The sequence below is a fragment of the Gekko japonicus genome, unplaced genomic scaffold, assembly GCF_001447785.1.
Source record: "Gekko japonicus isolate JY-2015 unplaced genomic scaffold, Gekko_japonicus_V1.1 scaffold298, whole genome shotgun sequence".
NCBI classification, from domain to species: domain Eukaryota; kingdom Metazoa; phylum Chordata; class Lepidosauria; order Squamata; family Gekkonidae; genus Gekko; species Gekko japonicus.
In genome coordinates this window covers 18,410-35,303 of record NW_015163615.1, presented here as the reverse complement: position 1 = coordinate 35,303, position 16,894 = coordinate 18,410, and the positions used below count along the sequence as shown (strand labels likewise).

Here is a 16,894-nt window from a genome sequence, read left to right as displayed (position 1 = left end):
TTGGGAGTGCTCCTGGATGCTTCCTTGACAATGGAGGCCCAGGTAGCAGCCACTGCCAAGGCAGCCTTTTACCATCTGCGGCTGATTAGGCAGTTGGTCCCCTACCTCGAACGCAATGATCTGGCATCGGTGATCCATGCTATGGTCACCTCGAGGTTGGATTACTGCAATGCTCTCTACATGGGGCTGCCCTTGGGGCAACTCCAGAAGCTGCAGCTAGTGCAGAATGCCGCGGCCAGGTTGCTGATGGGTCTCCCCATGAGGGAACACATCCAACCTGTGCTGAGGTCGCTGCACTGGCTGCCAATAGCATTCCGGATACGCTTCAAGGTGCTGGTTTTGACCTTTAAAGCCCTAAATGGTCTGGGGCCTGTCTACCTTTCCCCGTATGTTCCCCCGAGGGCACTGAGATCCGAGTCGCAAAATCACTTGGTTTCCCCTTGCCCTAGGGACACTAAGTTAACATCGACAAGAACTAGGGTGTTTTCCCTAGCTGCACCGGTATTATGGAATCAGCTCCCAAATGAAATCCGAGCTCTGCGGGATCTTCAACAATTCCATAGAGCGGTAAAGACAGAGCTGTTCCGGCAAGCGTTTTAATAGTCTGACCACACTGACCATTCCACATAACTACTAGCTCTTTATAACAGATGGCCGCCACATCTTAATCTTAAATTTAATAAGTTGTATTTTGATATTTTATCGATTGTATTGTTTTAGACTTGATATTCTATTAATTGTATACTGGTTTTTAACTATTGTAAGCCGCCCTGAGCCGCTTCGGTGGGAGGGCGGGGTAAAAGTCTAACAAACAAACAAACAAATAAATAAATAAAGCTTCTTGAAAGCACTGAAAGGGGAGGGAGATGTGGAAATTAACTCTGCCATTTTGAAGGAAGAACATAGAATTCAGAAGCCACATCATGTACCTGGATTGGGCACAGTGTGATGTGGATCATCCCAAATACAGTAGGAGCTTCCTGCTGCCCAGATAGGGAAAGACAGCCCATGATACTATGACTGGAAGGCCAAAACACCTGCAGCAAATGGCCCAGCACACCAATGTGGGAGGGGGAGAGCTGGCAGAAAGAGGGGTGCTGGCTTGCAGCAGGTCCTTTCTGCCTTGTAGGGGGTATGGATCGCCAGATCACACCTGAGTACTTTGTGCAGGGTAGGGGGTGTTGTGACTCTTGCCTGCCTTTCACAAGACAGGGTCTGCTTAGCGGACTCTGCTAGCTTGTGGTGACTGCTTATGTCTGCCTCGTGTGGACCAGGGGTCCCTGCCTCATGGCAGTGGCTCCTGCCCACCCTCCACTTGCAAAGCAAGGGCTGTTGGATCATAGTAGCTCCCGTTTGCCTTGCATGGGGGCCAGCCTGCATGAAGTGAGCCTTGCCTCACTCAGGGACAGGGTGGGCCCAATGGGGGAGGGGGAACCTACCTCAGGTCACCAGCCCACCGGAACATTTCTCGATGGCCTTCATGGCCAATTCATCCCTGAATGCAATCATTTTATTAATCCACATTACAAATTTGATAATGGTTTCGGAGTTGTTGAATGGTGTCTCTAAAATTAATCCATGTTAATATTTGTAAAAACAGTTTCTAGACACCTCTCTGTAGTCCAGATTAATCCACTTGAACTAATGGAGCATGATCAGGTGAATGCCCCTGGAAAACCTGCAGGACAAATTTGTGAAATGTAAATACTGTTTCTCTATGTGAACAGGAGGCCTTCTTCCTCAGTCCATTGAACAGCCGAACAGCTGCATAACAGCCGAGAGACTTTGTCTCGCTGACCCTGCCTGCAATGCCACCTATCAGATTCTGGAAAACTGTTCCCGTTCCTATGCTAAGAACAGTTTCTTAATTCTGGACCACGGAGCCAGGAACAAATGCCTGCAGGCAGAAACCATGATCAGAAATAGCCATTTTCAGGAATGCAAGTGTCAGCGCCGCACTCAAAGACAGGAGGAACAGTGCCTGCGCATCTACTGGACTGTTCATTCCACTGTCTCAGAAGGTGAGGGAAGCTTTAATTAAATGGCTTGGTGGTATTATTAGCATCCTTCCTCTACCTGGGGAGGGGAGGGAGTGAGGATGGCAATTTTGTGCCCTAAAACAATACCTCAGATCCTAGGGGACAAGAATCTTTGTCTCCTAAGAGCAAAAGCAAACATACACTTGTTCCCCTATACTGAATTTGATCAATGACCCATTTCATCTAGAGTCATCTACAAGCTGTTCTCCAAGGTCTGTTGTAGAAGGTTTCTCAGCCCTAATACCTATGATACAGGAACAAAGAAGCAGGAACAGGAAGTAGGAAGCAGAAAAGAGCCAGTTACTTGCAGGCCAGACAGGAGCTCTGCAGGGGCCAGTTCCAGCCCATGGGCTGCATGTTTGACACCCCTGGTTTAGAGTATGCATGCTTGTCTCAGACTTGCATCAGCCAGTCCAGAATGACCATCGGGTCAGGGCCATCCCAGCATCCAAAGCTAATGTTATGGAGGAAAAGGTGGGGAAAGATTACTCTGTTTCACTGCTCAAGCCCATGATGGTTGGTTGCCTGTGATCATAGTCTCTGTAGACAACAATGGCACTCAGCAGCTTCTGGAGTGTGAACAGGTTAGGCTATCAGGCCAAGCTACATGTCATTGAGAAGTCATTGAGAATTCAGCTCCTGTGCCAGGGTCTGTGCTGTACAACACACAGAATACAAAGTCGACTTTCCCATACTACAAAGCAAGAAGTAAGGCTTTTCTGCTAGCTTTTGAAACGTCAGACGATCTGTGCTCCCACCTCTAGTTGTAATCCCACATGCTGGGCCTATTCCTTTGATCCGTAACAAAAGTAAATCTAACCGGCTAAATGTGTTAATATTTGCATCAGTTTAGATTCTGTTCCAAAATGGGTGCTTTGTATTGTTTGATTTTAGGATGTATGGTAGATTGAAGTATTGTTCTTCCACCCTGTCTGCAAATTATAATTTGAACATCTGTTTAGAAGGCTGGCAAAAAAAGTCTAATTAAGTTACTTAAAACGTGGTGCTGAAACAATGTAGCTTAGGTTTTTAAAGTTAATCTGCAGACCAGTGGAGTTCTTGCAGTTTACCCTGGAGAAGCATTGCTTGTAAAATATTTTACTGAGGTCAAGCGGGCTCAGCTTCTGGAAATCTTATCATTGACAGTGTTCCAGAATCCTCAAGTAAGGTTAAACTCCCCAGACCATGGACAGAGCTGGGGATCAGATTTCAATGCGGGAACAACAGAAGCTATGCTTAAAATCCAGGGAGTTTTGCTCAGAATAGGAGAATTCGAAGGTTTGGGAGGAGGGCTGAGGAGAAGAGTCACTTGTGCCAGCACAATGAGATTTTTAAAACTGGCATTCAGGAAAACAATGCAGTTCTTACAGTTACCTCTCTCTGAAGTATTTAGAAACATTTAAACAGCTTTGGTTTGGTGAGCCAGTTTGGTGTAGTGGGAGAACCGGATTTGATTCGCCACTCCTCCACTTGCACCTGCTGATGTGACCTTGGGTCAGTCACAAGCTCTGGCACAGCTGTCCTTGAAAAAGAGCAGTTTGTGTCAGAGTTCTCTCAGCCCCACCCACCTCACAGGGTGTCTGTTGTGGGGAGGGGAAGGGAACGGAGTTTGTAAGCCGCTCTGAGACTCCAAGTGAAGGGCGGGGTATAAATCCAATCTCTTCTCTTCTTCTGTAGCCTTTTGACCTTCATTGGTACCAGTTGTTTACTCAGTCATTCCAGAGAATTCAGATGAGGTCACTATCACTACATTCCAGTACTTTCTGTGCTGCCCTGTCTTTGTAAAGACGTAAGAACATAAGAGACGCCAATGTTGGATCAGGCCAAAGGCCCATCCAGTCCAACACTCTGTATCACACAGTGGCCAGAAATACCAGGTGCCATCAGGAGGTCCACCAGTGGGGCCAGGACATTAGAAGCCCTCCCATTGTTGACCCCCCCAAGCACCAAGATGACAGAGCATCACTTGCCCCAGAGTCCCTATCTATACCTTGTGGCTATTTGTTTTGGTGATTCTTCTGACTTTCCAACACAATTGTAGTGCTAGCCTTTCATGCAGGGACTGGCAAAACAGTATTAATTCACCTAGCAGGTGTTTTGTCTGTAAAGCCATTAGCAATGTAGTTGTGAAGACCTATCTTTCTGCATCATTTGGCCTGCATTTTCTGGTTGCAAATTCTGCAGTCAGGATACAGGACTAGAGGCAACCTGCCTCCCCCTATCCTGGCTCCCTGCCAAACTGCTAATCAGCAACGTTTTAACTCCACAATGCATTCGACAGCTTGAATTTGTTTTTTTTCCTTTTAAGTTTTAAATTTTCATTTTATTTTTGTGCTAACCTGCAAGCGTACTAATTTTTTTAAAAAGTCCAGACCGTTTCTAGTGTTCACTATGGCTGGCATGGTAATGCATCACCCATTTTTGCCTTTCAGGACAGGCACTGTGAGATTATAATGGGGACCACCATCCTATATTAAGTGTAGTGTGAAATTATAATGACAGATCCATTTCTGGCTGGTGGGGGAAGAGCAGTGCCTTGATGATGCCCTTGCTACACATTGCAGGCACATTAATGTATCTTTCACTTTGCATAGGTGACTTTAATTTGGAGATGTCTCCCTATGAGAATGTAGTAAGTGAAGAGTCCTTGAAGACCAACTATAACAAGCTGGCAACTCAGGTTTCAGGTAGAGTTCATATATTTTATCATGATTCTCCTTTTTAGGAGCTATTTATTGGGATAAACTGGGGGGGGTGGGTAGAAAAATATTTTAAGGGCCACTGCTACTTTAAGGATACTGATGCTAGAATGCCTTGTGGAGCAGAAAGAGTGGGTCTCCAGTCTCCACAGAAGTCCGTAGAGTCATCTCCTGATTCTTTATAGTTTATACAGAAAGCTACTCAGAAGGAGAAGGTACATTAAGGAATTTCAGGGACAGAGCTGGAAGATGATAGGTAAAATAGAGTCACTGTTTTAGGGTAAACCTAGTCATTTTTAGTAATATCCTGGTGCTTTGTAGTTATCAAGGTACAATAGGGTTTTTTTCCTTTTATTATTGTCAATAGATAAGTGAATGAAAGCCGCATTGAAATGTTGTGAGCTGGAACACTAGATTGTATCCATGATTCCACTGTGTCTGTAAAGTCTAGTCTAAGTACTCTGGCTTAGCTTGTGGCAAAGCAGTAATTAAGTAATGGAGTAATTAAGGACTCAAAAAAAAAATCTGAAGCTGCTGGTTTCCAGTGCTTCAAAATGTGTTAGAGATTTAGGGAAACAGTATTTCAATATGCCCTGCTATTTTGCTCTTCTAGATTTCTTGTTTTTTTAAAAAACAAACAAAAACCCTCTCAGTTGTGAACAATATGATGGAAATTGTCCAACTGTCACCCTAGAGATCACCCTGGAATTTGCTCTGTTAACTTTGTTTTGCTGTAATTCTACAGGGTCTCATTTAGCTGGGGACCACACAAATCCCTGCCTGCAAGTTGCCCAGGTTTGCAGCCTGAATCGTAGGTGTGGACGTCTTCGCACAATGTATGTTGCTAACTGCAGCCCGAAGGATGGGCACCCCTGCAATCAACGCAAATGTCACCAAGAACTGAAGCACTTCTTTGGGAAAGTCGATATGGATTTCACAAAGAGGTTCCTCTTTTGCCCCTGCCAAGATGAGTTCTGTGGAGAGCGACGCCGGAAAACGATTGTCCCAGATTGCTCTTTCCAGAACAGTAGTAAACCAAACTGCCTTGTCCTGTTGGATTCATGCCTGAAAGATTATATTTGCAAGTAGGTTTGGCATTGTGGGGATTGGGATGGCTGACATAGTAAGTTAAAGATTCTATGTCTTGTGAGCAACTAGGCTCTAAAGTGCACCTTAAAACTTAGTGAAGTAAGAAAATAAGTAAACAAAAGTGTACTGCACAAAGGGACTATTTATGTTTTGCAGAACTGTATAGAATTCATCCTTTCAAATGCAACCTGTAGATTTTTTGGATAACAACAGTAAATCAATAAAACTATTATTTAGATGAAGAAGAAGAAGAGAGAAGAGTTGGATTTATACCCCGCCCTTCACTTGGAGTCTCAGAGCGGCTTACAACTTTTCACAAACCCTTTTCCACCCATGAAAAATGCTCCCTTTTGGCAATCTTTCTCAGGGTACTACAAGAAGAAGAGTTGGTTATCTGTTATATGTATATGTTATGTTATTTGTTTATGTTATGGTAGGTTTTGTCTGTTTATGGATGGTGTATGTATTTGAAAATAAAAAATCATATATATATTTAAAAAAACCACAGAGTTGCCCAAAAACTACCTTGTCACCTCCCAACGTCAGCAATATGATGACTTCTAGGTGATGTCATTGCACCCTGCATGCAAAGTACGCATGGCAGAGGATCCCAGAAATGGCCAAAGTTCCCCACCACCACCAGGTAGGACCTGGCAACTCTAATTCCATCCTCCTTCTGAAAAGTGACTGAGTACTGGAGGAGCACTCCCAGAGACTCAGCTGAGTGGCCATTTTCCACAGCCTCTCCCAATTTCCATCTTCCTTGTCTCCTTCCCACCCAACAGCTAACGTACATTTATCTGCCCCTCTGTCTTTCATTCTCCCCTCCCCAGCAGCCTCTACCCAGGAAAACTATGGTCCGGTTAAGTGGTGCCAGTCACTGGACAAGGCCCACTTGCATGGTAGGGAACCCTCAAGGACTTGGGAGACACCTCACTTTCCCCTGTATCCCCCTCCCCACACTATTTCCTCTTTCCATCCTCCTGGCAACTCCCATATCCCCTCTCCTTTCTCTGTTTCATTCTCTCCTCAGCCATTCACCAACCTACCTTTTATCTGTCTCCCATCTTCAGCTATATTTATTACTAGGAGGGAAGCTAGTTGTAGGGAGAAGACAATGGCGCGGGGCCCGTCCCGTGCTTTCTCCCCCATCCGCAGACCCCGGGGTCGGTGGGTGGACAGGGGTCTCCGGGCCGCCTCAATGGTTGTGCGCCCCAACAGCATGCCCCAGCCCCCTTCCACACACAGGCTGTCCACTGGCATGCCTTGGTGGGCTAGTACAGTCGCGGTGGCAGCAGGCCCGGGCTCGTGCCGACGAACCCGCAGCTGGTGAAGGCCAGGTCGCCTGTCACATCGGATCGAAGTGAGGCCCTTTTGTCCACTTCCCCCCCCTCCCCAGACCCCGGGGCTGTGCTGCATGCGGCGGCCTCCGGGCCGGCTTAATGGGTCTTTGGCTGGGCAGCACACCAGCCCCCGCCCACAGGGGTGGGAGGAAGGGGATCGGGCAAGCGTCCAGCTGCCGGACCGCGCATTCCGTCCAGCGGGTCCATGCATACTGAGGGCAAGCTGGTGGTTGGGGCTTGTGTGGGCGGGACCCCACAACACAGCCAGCCAATGCAGGCAGTGCCTTTGGAATGACAGTTCAGGTGGCCAACTGATTTTGGCGTGAATAGAACTTTGCTGCCCCAAATCGCTTTTATTCATAAGGAGAGATTTATTTCATTTATATCTCACCTTTTCGCATGGTGGGGACCAAAGCAGCTTACATATTCTTTCTCATTTTTATGCACACGACAACCTTGTGAAGTAGGTCAAGCTGAAAGTATGTGACTGGTCCAAAATCACCCAGTGGGCTTCCACAGCAAGATGGGGATTTGAACCCTACTCTGAAGCTCTAACCATCACACCACACTGGTTTCATAGGGTGGCTGCTGTTGAACAGTAGCAAGAAGCCAGCTCTAGTTCAGTCATGCAAGTTACCTAAAGATTCCTTTCAGGCCTAGGTTTACCAGCCTCCAGTTGGGACCTGGAAATATCCCAGAATTACAACTGAACTTCAGAAATCTGTCCTGGAGAAAATGTCTGCTTTGCAGGATTGACTCTGTGGCATCATATCCCCAAATCCTGCTTTCCTTGGACTCTACCACAAAATCTCTAGGTGTTCCCCAGCCTGAAGGTGGCAACCCTTGTCAGGCCTGCCTTCAAGGACCAAAGACCAAAATAGACCTGGAAAGGGCCCTGCTCCTCCCCCTTCCTTTTACTGACAGAACTAAGCTTGAGATACTATGGTTGCCTAGCAGTAGCCACTGAGGGAATCCATTTTTTTAAAGCTACAGGCTCTCCTTTTATCATTTTTGGCTTTTTAAATGTGCCCAGTGTTTGTTTGTTTTTAGATTTCACATTTTTCTGCAATCCAAGGGCCCAAGGTTTGTAGAAAGATCTGTCTTGCCTGTTTTCCGCTCCAGTTGCTGGATTTAAGTATCCAAAGATACTTCGCTATTAGAATACAATATGCCCTTTTACATGAGAGCCCTTTAGTGCTGCTGACACAAGGCTCTTCTGCCATCTGCCAGGTGTGTGTCCATTACAGTTTTGTACAATCTGAAGCAATTTTTGATAGGGCTGTCAGTGACCAGGTTACACTGCTCTGGGAATCATGTCCAAGCCACACACTGCTGGTTGCCCGTCTCTAACTTAGACATTACTCTGAAGTTATAGGATCTGCTATATATTTGTTTCTTTGGCTTTGTATTAAAGAAATCCTAGTGTTCTCTATGAAATACATGGCAGATGAGTAAAACATGCTCTGCATTGGTACAAAAGTCACTCTTGCTGATAGTTATTGTTTTCCACTAGATCCCGACTGGCTGACTTCCAAGAACAATGCAAGCCCTCAAGCTCTTCCTCAGATGGCTGCTTTCAGCACAACCATGCTACTTGCCTGGAGGCTTACATGGGGATGATTGGTATGTGCTGAGTTGAGAGGAATTTGATGTGGGTTATGGCATAAGACACATCTGGGATTTGGGGGGTAAGAGCAATACAATGCTATGTCTTTAGGATATGTGGGACAGAACACGAATAAGAGTACGAATTGCTCTGATTGCAGTCTTAAATGAAGGGAACACCAATACCACATTAGCATTAGAATGTTTCCATCCATTGCTTTGGACTTGGTCTATGCTATTGACTTCGTATGTCAGTTCTACAGCTGAATAATCCATTTGCTTTCTTTTTTTAATAATTCTGTTTTAATCAAAATGTATACAAAGAAAAAAAGAACAAAATAATGTATTTCGTCAGTTCCTAAGCAGACTATTCAAGATGCAAAATTAGTATTTTCCATATGTGCCAGTTAAATTCATAGCTTTCAAAAGATAACTCAATCTGATCATGCAGATACAGACTTTCAGTTTGTCCAACCATTTTTGTTTATTTGAGAAAAACCTCTTTTTCTTAACGCTGGTAGCAGAACCAGCCTTATGTACCATGGCAGGAAGAAAAAGGTACCATGCTGTGAAACAGCACAGATTTATCTTGCTTGAGATCCCTGGCACAATTGCCAGAGAGGCCTGGGAGAAGTTCTGTGCACGAGCCTGTCTGAGGTTTTTCTTTTGTCATACCCAGTCACTGAGGATGAGCCGGTCATGCTGATTGGCTGCCCGCAGACATTAATTTTGCTTAGTATCTTTCTCTTTAGACATCCCCTGGATGCATTAATTATTCCTGCCTTTAGCGAATCATCCCGGCAACCCTTGTTCTCTCCATCTCCTCTCCTTGTTGTGCAGCCTGGTTTATTATGCCAGCAGTAATCAGGGATTGTGATTCCTGAGAAGCTGTCCCTACAGCAGAGGACCCTCTCAGCCCCACTCAAAGGGAGACCCATGCTGACGACAACTGAGGGTAGTAATGAGTAAAGGGAAGAGATACATTCTTGTCTGTCAAAACTTCCTGATACAGAGACACAGCTGTGAAATAATCCAAAGACCTGTTGAACATCAACAGGAATGGAGTTCTGAAAGTTGAATTAAGTGGCTGGTATTTACCCAGAAGTATGGCTTTGCAAGTTCTCATGACCAAAGTCCACACTTATGTATTCTACATGTACGCAACATGAAGCCAAAGAAGTGTAGCCCAATGCCATTTGCCCAGTCATCTGATACATCGGTGTCCTGGCTGAGGTTTATATATTGTTAGGTGACCTCTGATTAGTTGCAGAGATGGTTAGAATAGGTGGGGCAGGGGGTGGGGAAGGACAGTTGTTGTTTCTTCCCTTTAAGTTGAATGGGAGTATTTAGACTTATGCTACTCCTTTTGTCAGTGTAATATTGGGAGCAGGACCCTGGGCTGAGACAGTTTAGGATGCCAACGAGGTCCTACTCTCGGCACTAACATGCTTCCAGCACTGTTCGTTTCTTGTGCCTACACCATTGCAGTTGTGCTGGTTCTGTGAGTATATCAGCCTCATGGTGGCATATCTCCAGATCTGTATGGCTATCTCTGAGATACCCTGACAAATCTGGAGATATGCCAGCATGATTTTTGTGTATCTCTGAGATACACTAGTGTGGGTGCTTAGTTACCATCTTAAGTCTCCAACGGAGCCTTAGGACTGTATCCTTAATTTGACATTTCTACAATTTCCCTTTTTAACCAGTTAAACGGTACTGTATACCTAGATTTGCCTATATCTTCACTGTGTCTGGGGAGAGACCATAAATGGGACCATATAGATGAAAGAGCCCAGCATTTGTTTTCTTCAAGGAAGTGTAAGAGCATAAGACAGGATTCTACTGCTGCTCCATTGACCTAAGTGTGGAGCCTTCCACTGGAAGAAGTATCTGCATTTAGCTAAACAGAGTGGTAGGATCCTACATATGGTATTTAACAACACCAGTGTCTGTGGAATGCACCTGTTGTGTATGACCTGGCAGAAGTCTTTGCAGAGACAGTAGAGAAACATAGGATGAGTCTTTTTTTATTTTATAAAAGTCAACAAAACATATAGACGTACGAACATAAAAACATAAAGATAATAAATTTGGGGAATATCGTTACATCCATACCACCTCTAATTGTTAACGTCATACAATTTCTAGTTATATTTTTTCTCTTTCCCCACCTTATATTTTCTCTTGTGGTTATAATGGCCCCTGCCACATGGGGCGGAAAGGGGGCAGGGGGTGGGGAAGGACAGTTGTTGTTTCTTCCCTTTAAGTTGAATGGGAGTATTTAGACTTATGCTACTCCTTTTGTCAGTGTAATATTGGGAGCAGGACCCTGGGCTGAGACAGTTTAGGATGCCAACGAGGTCCTACTCTCGGCACTAACATGCTTCCAGCACTGTTCGTTTCTTGTGCCTACACCATTGCAGTTGTGCTGGTTCTGTGAGTATATCAGCCTCATGGTGGCATATCTCCAGATCTGTATGGCTATCTCTGAGATACCCTGACAAATCTGGAGATATGCCAGCATGATTTCTGTGTATCTCTGAGATACACTAGTGTGGGCCAATATATAGTCTTTTACATATATTTAAACATATAGTTTGTTTTCCCTCTATTTGGGTTAAGTGTCTATAAAGTTCAAATATTCAAATATTGTTTTCTTCCATCCATTTATAAAATCTGGACCAAGTATTTTCAAATGTTATTTTGTTTTGACCTCTCAAAATTGACCTCTCAAAATTTGCAAAAAATAAAAAATTGTCCATCTCTGCTGTTTCAAGTACTTTGATTACAACTTCTTCCTTTGAAGGCGCTTCAGGTTTTCTCCAATATTTGGCATACAATATTCTAGCAGCAGTCAAAACATGAATAATAACATACAGTTCTTGCTTTTTAAAATTTTCTGGTACAATATTCAGTAAAAACAATTAGGGAATAAACAGTACTGTATTTTTAAACATTTTCTGCAGTAGTTCATGTATCCGAGACCAATATTTTTTAACTTTATCACAAGTCCACCACATATGCTAAAAAGAACCAACCTTTTTCTTACACTTCCAACATTCGTTTGGTAGATCAGGATACATTTTAGACAATTTATCAGGGGTCATATACCATCTATAAAACATTTTATAAATATTTTCTTTATATGAAATCGCTTTAGTAACCTTCACATTCGTTTTCCAATCTAGACCATTGGTCTAAGTCAATAGTATGACCAACATATTGCACCCATTTCACCATACAATTTTAAACTATTTCCATCTTGTGTTTTATCTTCCAATATTGTTGTATATAGTTTCTTAATAAATTTTTCATCACAATACAACAAAAGTTTATCTATTTCTGTCATTTTAGAGTAAAAACCTACTGACTGTTTGTAATGTATGATGTATGTCTTTGGATCAAAGATACCCTTCTACAGTCAGAATAAATTATATCTCCTGTATGTAACCAGACAGTTAAAGAAACTCTTTAAAGGGGGATGCAGTGATTTCCACTAGTTCCAACCAATTACTCCCTCCTGCTGCAATCCACTGAATTTTTGTTCTGGGAGTTCAGTGGATCTTATGAACAGCACAGTGGGGGGTGCAGTTGCAGCGGAGACTGGCAGAAATTACTTCCCCTGTATTAAGAAATCAGTACTTTTAAAAAAAAGAAGAAAAAAAAAGAAATCAGTACTTTTATATTTATATACACATGCTTAATTTTGCACAATGTATTCTGATTCCAGAAGTCAGTTTTTCAAATCATTTGGATTGTTTTAAGCTTAGAATATGGTGACATGAAATAGAGGTGATTTAAGTTTTTCTCCCTACCTAATGAGAGAGAGAAATTTGTGGGGAGGTGTTGGAAGAAGGCTGAGATTACAGGAGATGCCAAATTACGTGCCAAATAGAAAACTCTTAATGTAGAGAAGCACACAGTCCTGGGTACAATAGCCTGCTGCATCTGTATCATGTCTCCATGGACTTGGAATCCATATGCGCAAACTCTGATTTTCGTCTTTTTGGGACTTTGAATAGGGACACCCATGACCCCCAATTACATTAGCAATTCCACTGCTGACGTCACACTGTGGTGTTCCTGCGAGAACAGTGGCAATCACAAGGAGGACTGTGAGGAAATCCTAAATTTGTTTTCCAGCAACAGATGTCTAAGTAAGTGCATATGAAACTGCTTTAGACCAGTGGCCTGACTTGGTATAGCTCAAAATTGTCTGCTCGTTGGCAGCTTTTGTCCATAGTTTCAGACCAGAGGGTTAAGGAAATGGAATCAGGAGCCTTCTGCAAACAAGCCATACATTCTGCTCCTCACCTATGGCTCTGTCACATTCTCAGGTGACTTGGTGGAGCAAGGAGGAGAAGGGGCTGCAGCCTCTCCCCCAACCCCGGTGCCTTTCCCCCAACTTAAAGTGGCCTAGGGCGCATCATTTATTCTACTTTGGAGGTAACTTTAAGTGATCTATGCTTCCTGCACATTTCTCCTTTATGCTGAAACAACAGCTCAGATAAACATTGAAGTGCAAGGCATAAGGGGAGATTCTGTAGAGTAACTTGAGTAACTTGTAAACATGAATAACCTGCAAAGGGTCAGTTGCAAAATGCTCCCACAATAGTCAAAACAAAATTCCCAACTGCAGATCATGCACACCTAAACCAGAGTCTCATCATAAGCATGTTTGGACCGTGGCTTGTAAAAGGGGTTCTGATCTCCGCACAATCTCCTGTGTGTTCTCTGCTTTACAGGAAGTGCAATGCAGTCTCAGATGGGCTTAAACCAGGTGAATACAAAGGATCAGGAGGAACTGCAGTTCATATCTTCCCCAAACATCCAGGGTGATGGCACCAGCACGGTTCTCACTGCAAAAATGTATTGGGTATGAATAATTGTGCTAGTTTGGGCCAAGCCATCTTCACGTAGAGCATATTAGACTTAAAGATGCCATGTGTATATAAAATCAATAGTTGGATTAATAAAAGAAGGCATTGTATTTATGTATTAAGATTGTCAGTTAACTATATTTGGCAAGGAGGCTCTCATCTTTTGTCCAGAAAGATCCTCAAGCTATGAAGGAAAAAAATATCCTGCAGCCAGGGGGCTTCATCTTAGATGCATCCTATCATTAATTTGATTCTCTCTCTGCCTTTCCAGGAATCTGTGAAGAAGACACAGCCAGAGGTTCTTATGCAAAACAGACACTTATTTTCTCATTCTGTATATTCTGGAGATCGGCTTTCTTTGTTCACTTTGACCTTGACACTGCTTCTTCTATCGCTGGGTTCACCCTAACGTAGTACAACTGGCATTGTTCATTCCATGCAGTTCTCCACAGAGAAGGGAAACAGGCTGTTGTTTCATGCCAAAGAGAAAGCACTGGTCACCTGCAAGCCTTTTCCCAGTGTGAACCTTTCTGCCGGGACTCAAACGCTTCACTTGCATGTCTGTGCCGCACAGGCACAGTTATCTTTCCAGTAACACCAAGGAAAAAAGCAGGCAGACCAGAGTTTTTAGGGAACTGTTAAAAAAAAAAACAACCAGAAATCAGAATGAATGTTTTTAGCTTGCTTCAAGATGTTTTGGTTTTCATTCAAGAGGAAAGGAAGAAATCCACATATCCAACATATCTCGCAAGTGACATGTTATTTCTGGCTTCAGCATTGCCTGAAAATCGAGATCATCTGGACTCCTGCTGCTTTCCAGGCTCTTTGCAGGCTTGTCCAAAAAGCATACAAAACAAAGCTGTCCTGAAGTAAGAGAGTAATGCTAAATATTAGTGTCTGTACTTGGTCTAATCTTTCAGTCCAGTCTCTCATTACTGGCAAGAAATGTAGCCCCTCTGAGCTAGACTGGGTTTCTGTATCCATCCTAGTAACATAACCTTCCTTGTCCAACACAGGAGCATTCCCTGCTTCTATAGGAATCAGCATGCAGGCTTATTGAGATTTTACCTACCCTGGTTCCCTGGGCTTACTACACATAGGGTTGGATCCAGCTAGCTTCTCTGCAGGTCAGAAAGGAAGGGGAGGTCTCCTTTGACTGCCCAAAAAAGCTGTGCTGGGGATCACAGGACCTGCTTGTACAAAAGCCATGTGGGATGGGGACATTGAATGTGATTAAGTGAAAAAAGTCTGAATCCAACCCTTTGTACATACTTATTTGAGCCACAGGGCAAGGATCTTCTCCATCTGGAATGAACTAATGTTCCTTTGTATGCCCTTATGTCTGTTCTCTTGTCCATTAGACTTTTATCCAGGGTCTTATAATAGTGGATGTAAACATCTGTGTCGTATTAACTGCCATTCTTTGGTACAGCAGTGTTGTAATGTTATGTTCCAGGTACAAGATAAAAAGTTTACACCTCTTGCATATGATCATTATCTTGTCTGCTGTCTTGAAGTTTTGGAAGAGATGGCAAACTAATCATAACTTCTCTGGCATTGTGGAAGGTGCAGTCAGTACTATATCACATTTCTGTCTCATCCCACAAGAAAGATAGATTTGGGTATGGTTATTAAGGTTTTAAAGCTAAATATCATATGTGAAAGATTTGGGGAACAGCCTGTCTATTTTGGCACTGTTCCTTTTGCCTTGGACCTTGAGATGCTCAGGCAGGCTTATAAATATTTTAAATACATTAATTAGATAAGTTCAATAGTGACAGTATTGCCTCTGCATCCTAGCATGCTTTCCTCGGTTTATTCTGATACTGCCTACCAGGAGGGACTCCACCTTATTTCTGTATGTATTTACTGCCAGTACTAAACAGTGGGGTACAATTTGCACAGACTTGGCAATCCATTCTGCAATCCAAATGGAGTTTTGTTCCATCTCTTTAGTTAAGATGATTACAAGAGAATTGTTTTCATCCTATGAAATTCTGTTTGTAGCTTTTGTGACTACAAATACATTTGCAGTGCAATCCTAAGCAGAGACGAGTTACACTCTTCTAAGCCTACTGAAATCAGTGGATTCAAGAATGTGCTGTTAGAAGTATTGGTGAGGGTTTTGAATTGTTACAGCAAAAGTTAATGTTGCCTTTTTAAAAAAGCAGTTGGGGTCAGCAATGTTTTGCTTTTACTAGCACAGGATATTGATAAGCCCAGGCATTTGAAGTATTGTGGGAATTCGATATTTGGAAAACAGATAGTATGGAGCAGAATACACTGAGGATTTTGTCAACAGAGGCAATTGTCTCCAAGGCTTTAGTAGGCCGGGCAAGTCCTGAATGGAAAGTCATGGAAAGATGTAAAGTTAAACTTCTTCTGTAGATGGGGCAAACATGCTTCATGATATAGTTTTCCATACTAGTGCAGTTGAGAATAGAGTAGTTGTTTTAAGATTCCAAGAATATGGTCCAGTCCATTGTAGGCATAGTTCCTCTACATGCAGGAACAGAGTTCTATTGAATCCTGTTTTACTTCCTTCTGCTTGTGTGAAGGCAAGCAGCATGGGGGGCGGTGGTGCCAACTAGGATGACTAGGAAGTTCATGCAAGCTTTCCTACCCCGCCCCCCATATTCTCCCTCTCGCCTTAATGTAAGTTACTCTTGCTTCAGATTGCAAATGAACTGCACTGAGCTGATGTGGAGTGCTGAATGGTGGTGAAGAAGTGTATATGGACCTCACCTGAGGAGCCTCTCTTCTATGGAAATAGAACACCAGGCTCTACTGAGTCCTGTTCCTCCACACATGGGAGCTTGCTTCATCCAGGTTGGATTGGGCTGTGCTGCCAATTTATCTGTTTCCAGTCTTAACTCCCCCCCCCCTTTTTTGTTGTTGTTGTTGATGCTGTGGCATTTTTCCAGACTGGCCCAATCTGCATTTAGCATTTGCTCAGTTGTTTTACCAAACCCACACTGGAACAGAAAAAGATGCAGTTCAAAACCACATTCAACTACCCCAGGCCAACACAGTATTGACTGCAGAGTCACCCCCCCCCCAATGGCCATAAAACGGCCATAAATCTATGCAGACAGCCACAATAAAACCAGAGATCAAACAAAGTGAAAGCAGCATGCAGTCTGGAGACTCCCATAAAATACGACACTCAATCAAAGTGAAAGCGGCGTGCAATGTAGACGGGAATTTCTGTTCCAGTGTGGGTTTGGTATAACAGC

At 43.5% G+C, this 16,894-nt stretch overlaps 1 protein-coding gene across 1 annotated transcript in view; it reads left to right on the top strand.

Annotated features, from left to right (window-relative positions):
* The window catches only part of LOC107107133 (GDNF family receptor alpha-4-like), a 22,812-nt gene extending 6,222 nt beyond the window's left edge, over window positions 1–16,590 (top strand). Inside the window, exons 2-8 of the mRNA XM_015407376.1 lie at window positions 1,728–2,021; window positions 4,634–4,726; window positions 5,484–5,823; window positions 8,684–8,793; window positions 12,801–12,935; window positions 13,524–13,654; window positions 13,930–16,590. Coding sequence (XP_015262862.1) covers window positions 1,728–2,021; window positions 4,634–4,726; window positions 5,484–5,823; window positions 8,684–8,793; window positions 12,801–12,935; window positions 13,524–13,654; window positions 13,930–14,067 — 1,241 coding nt within the window. The 3' untranslated portion in view covers window positions 14,068–16,590. The remainder of the gene's footprint in view (window positions 1–1,727; window positions 2,022–4,633; window positions 4,727–5,483; window positions 5,824–8,683; window positions 8,794–12,800; window positions 12,936–13,523; window positions 13,655–13,929) is intronic.
* The last annotated feature ends 304 nt before the right edge of the window (window positions 16,591–16,894 follow it).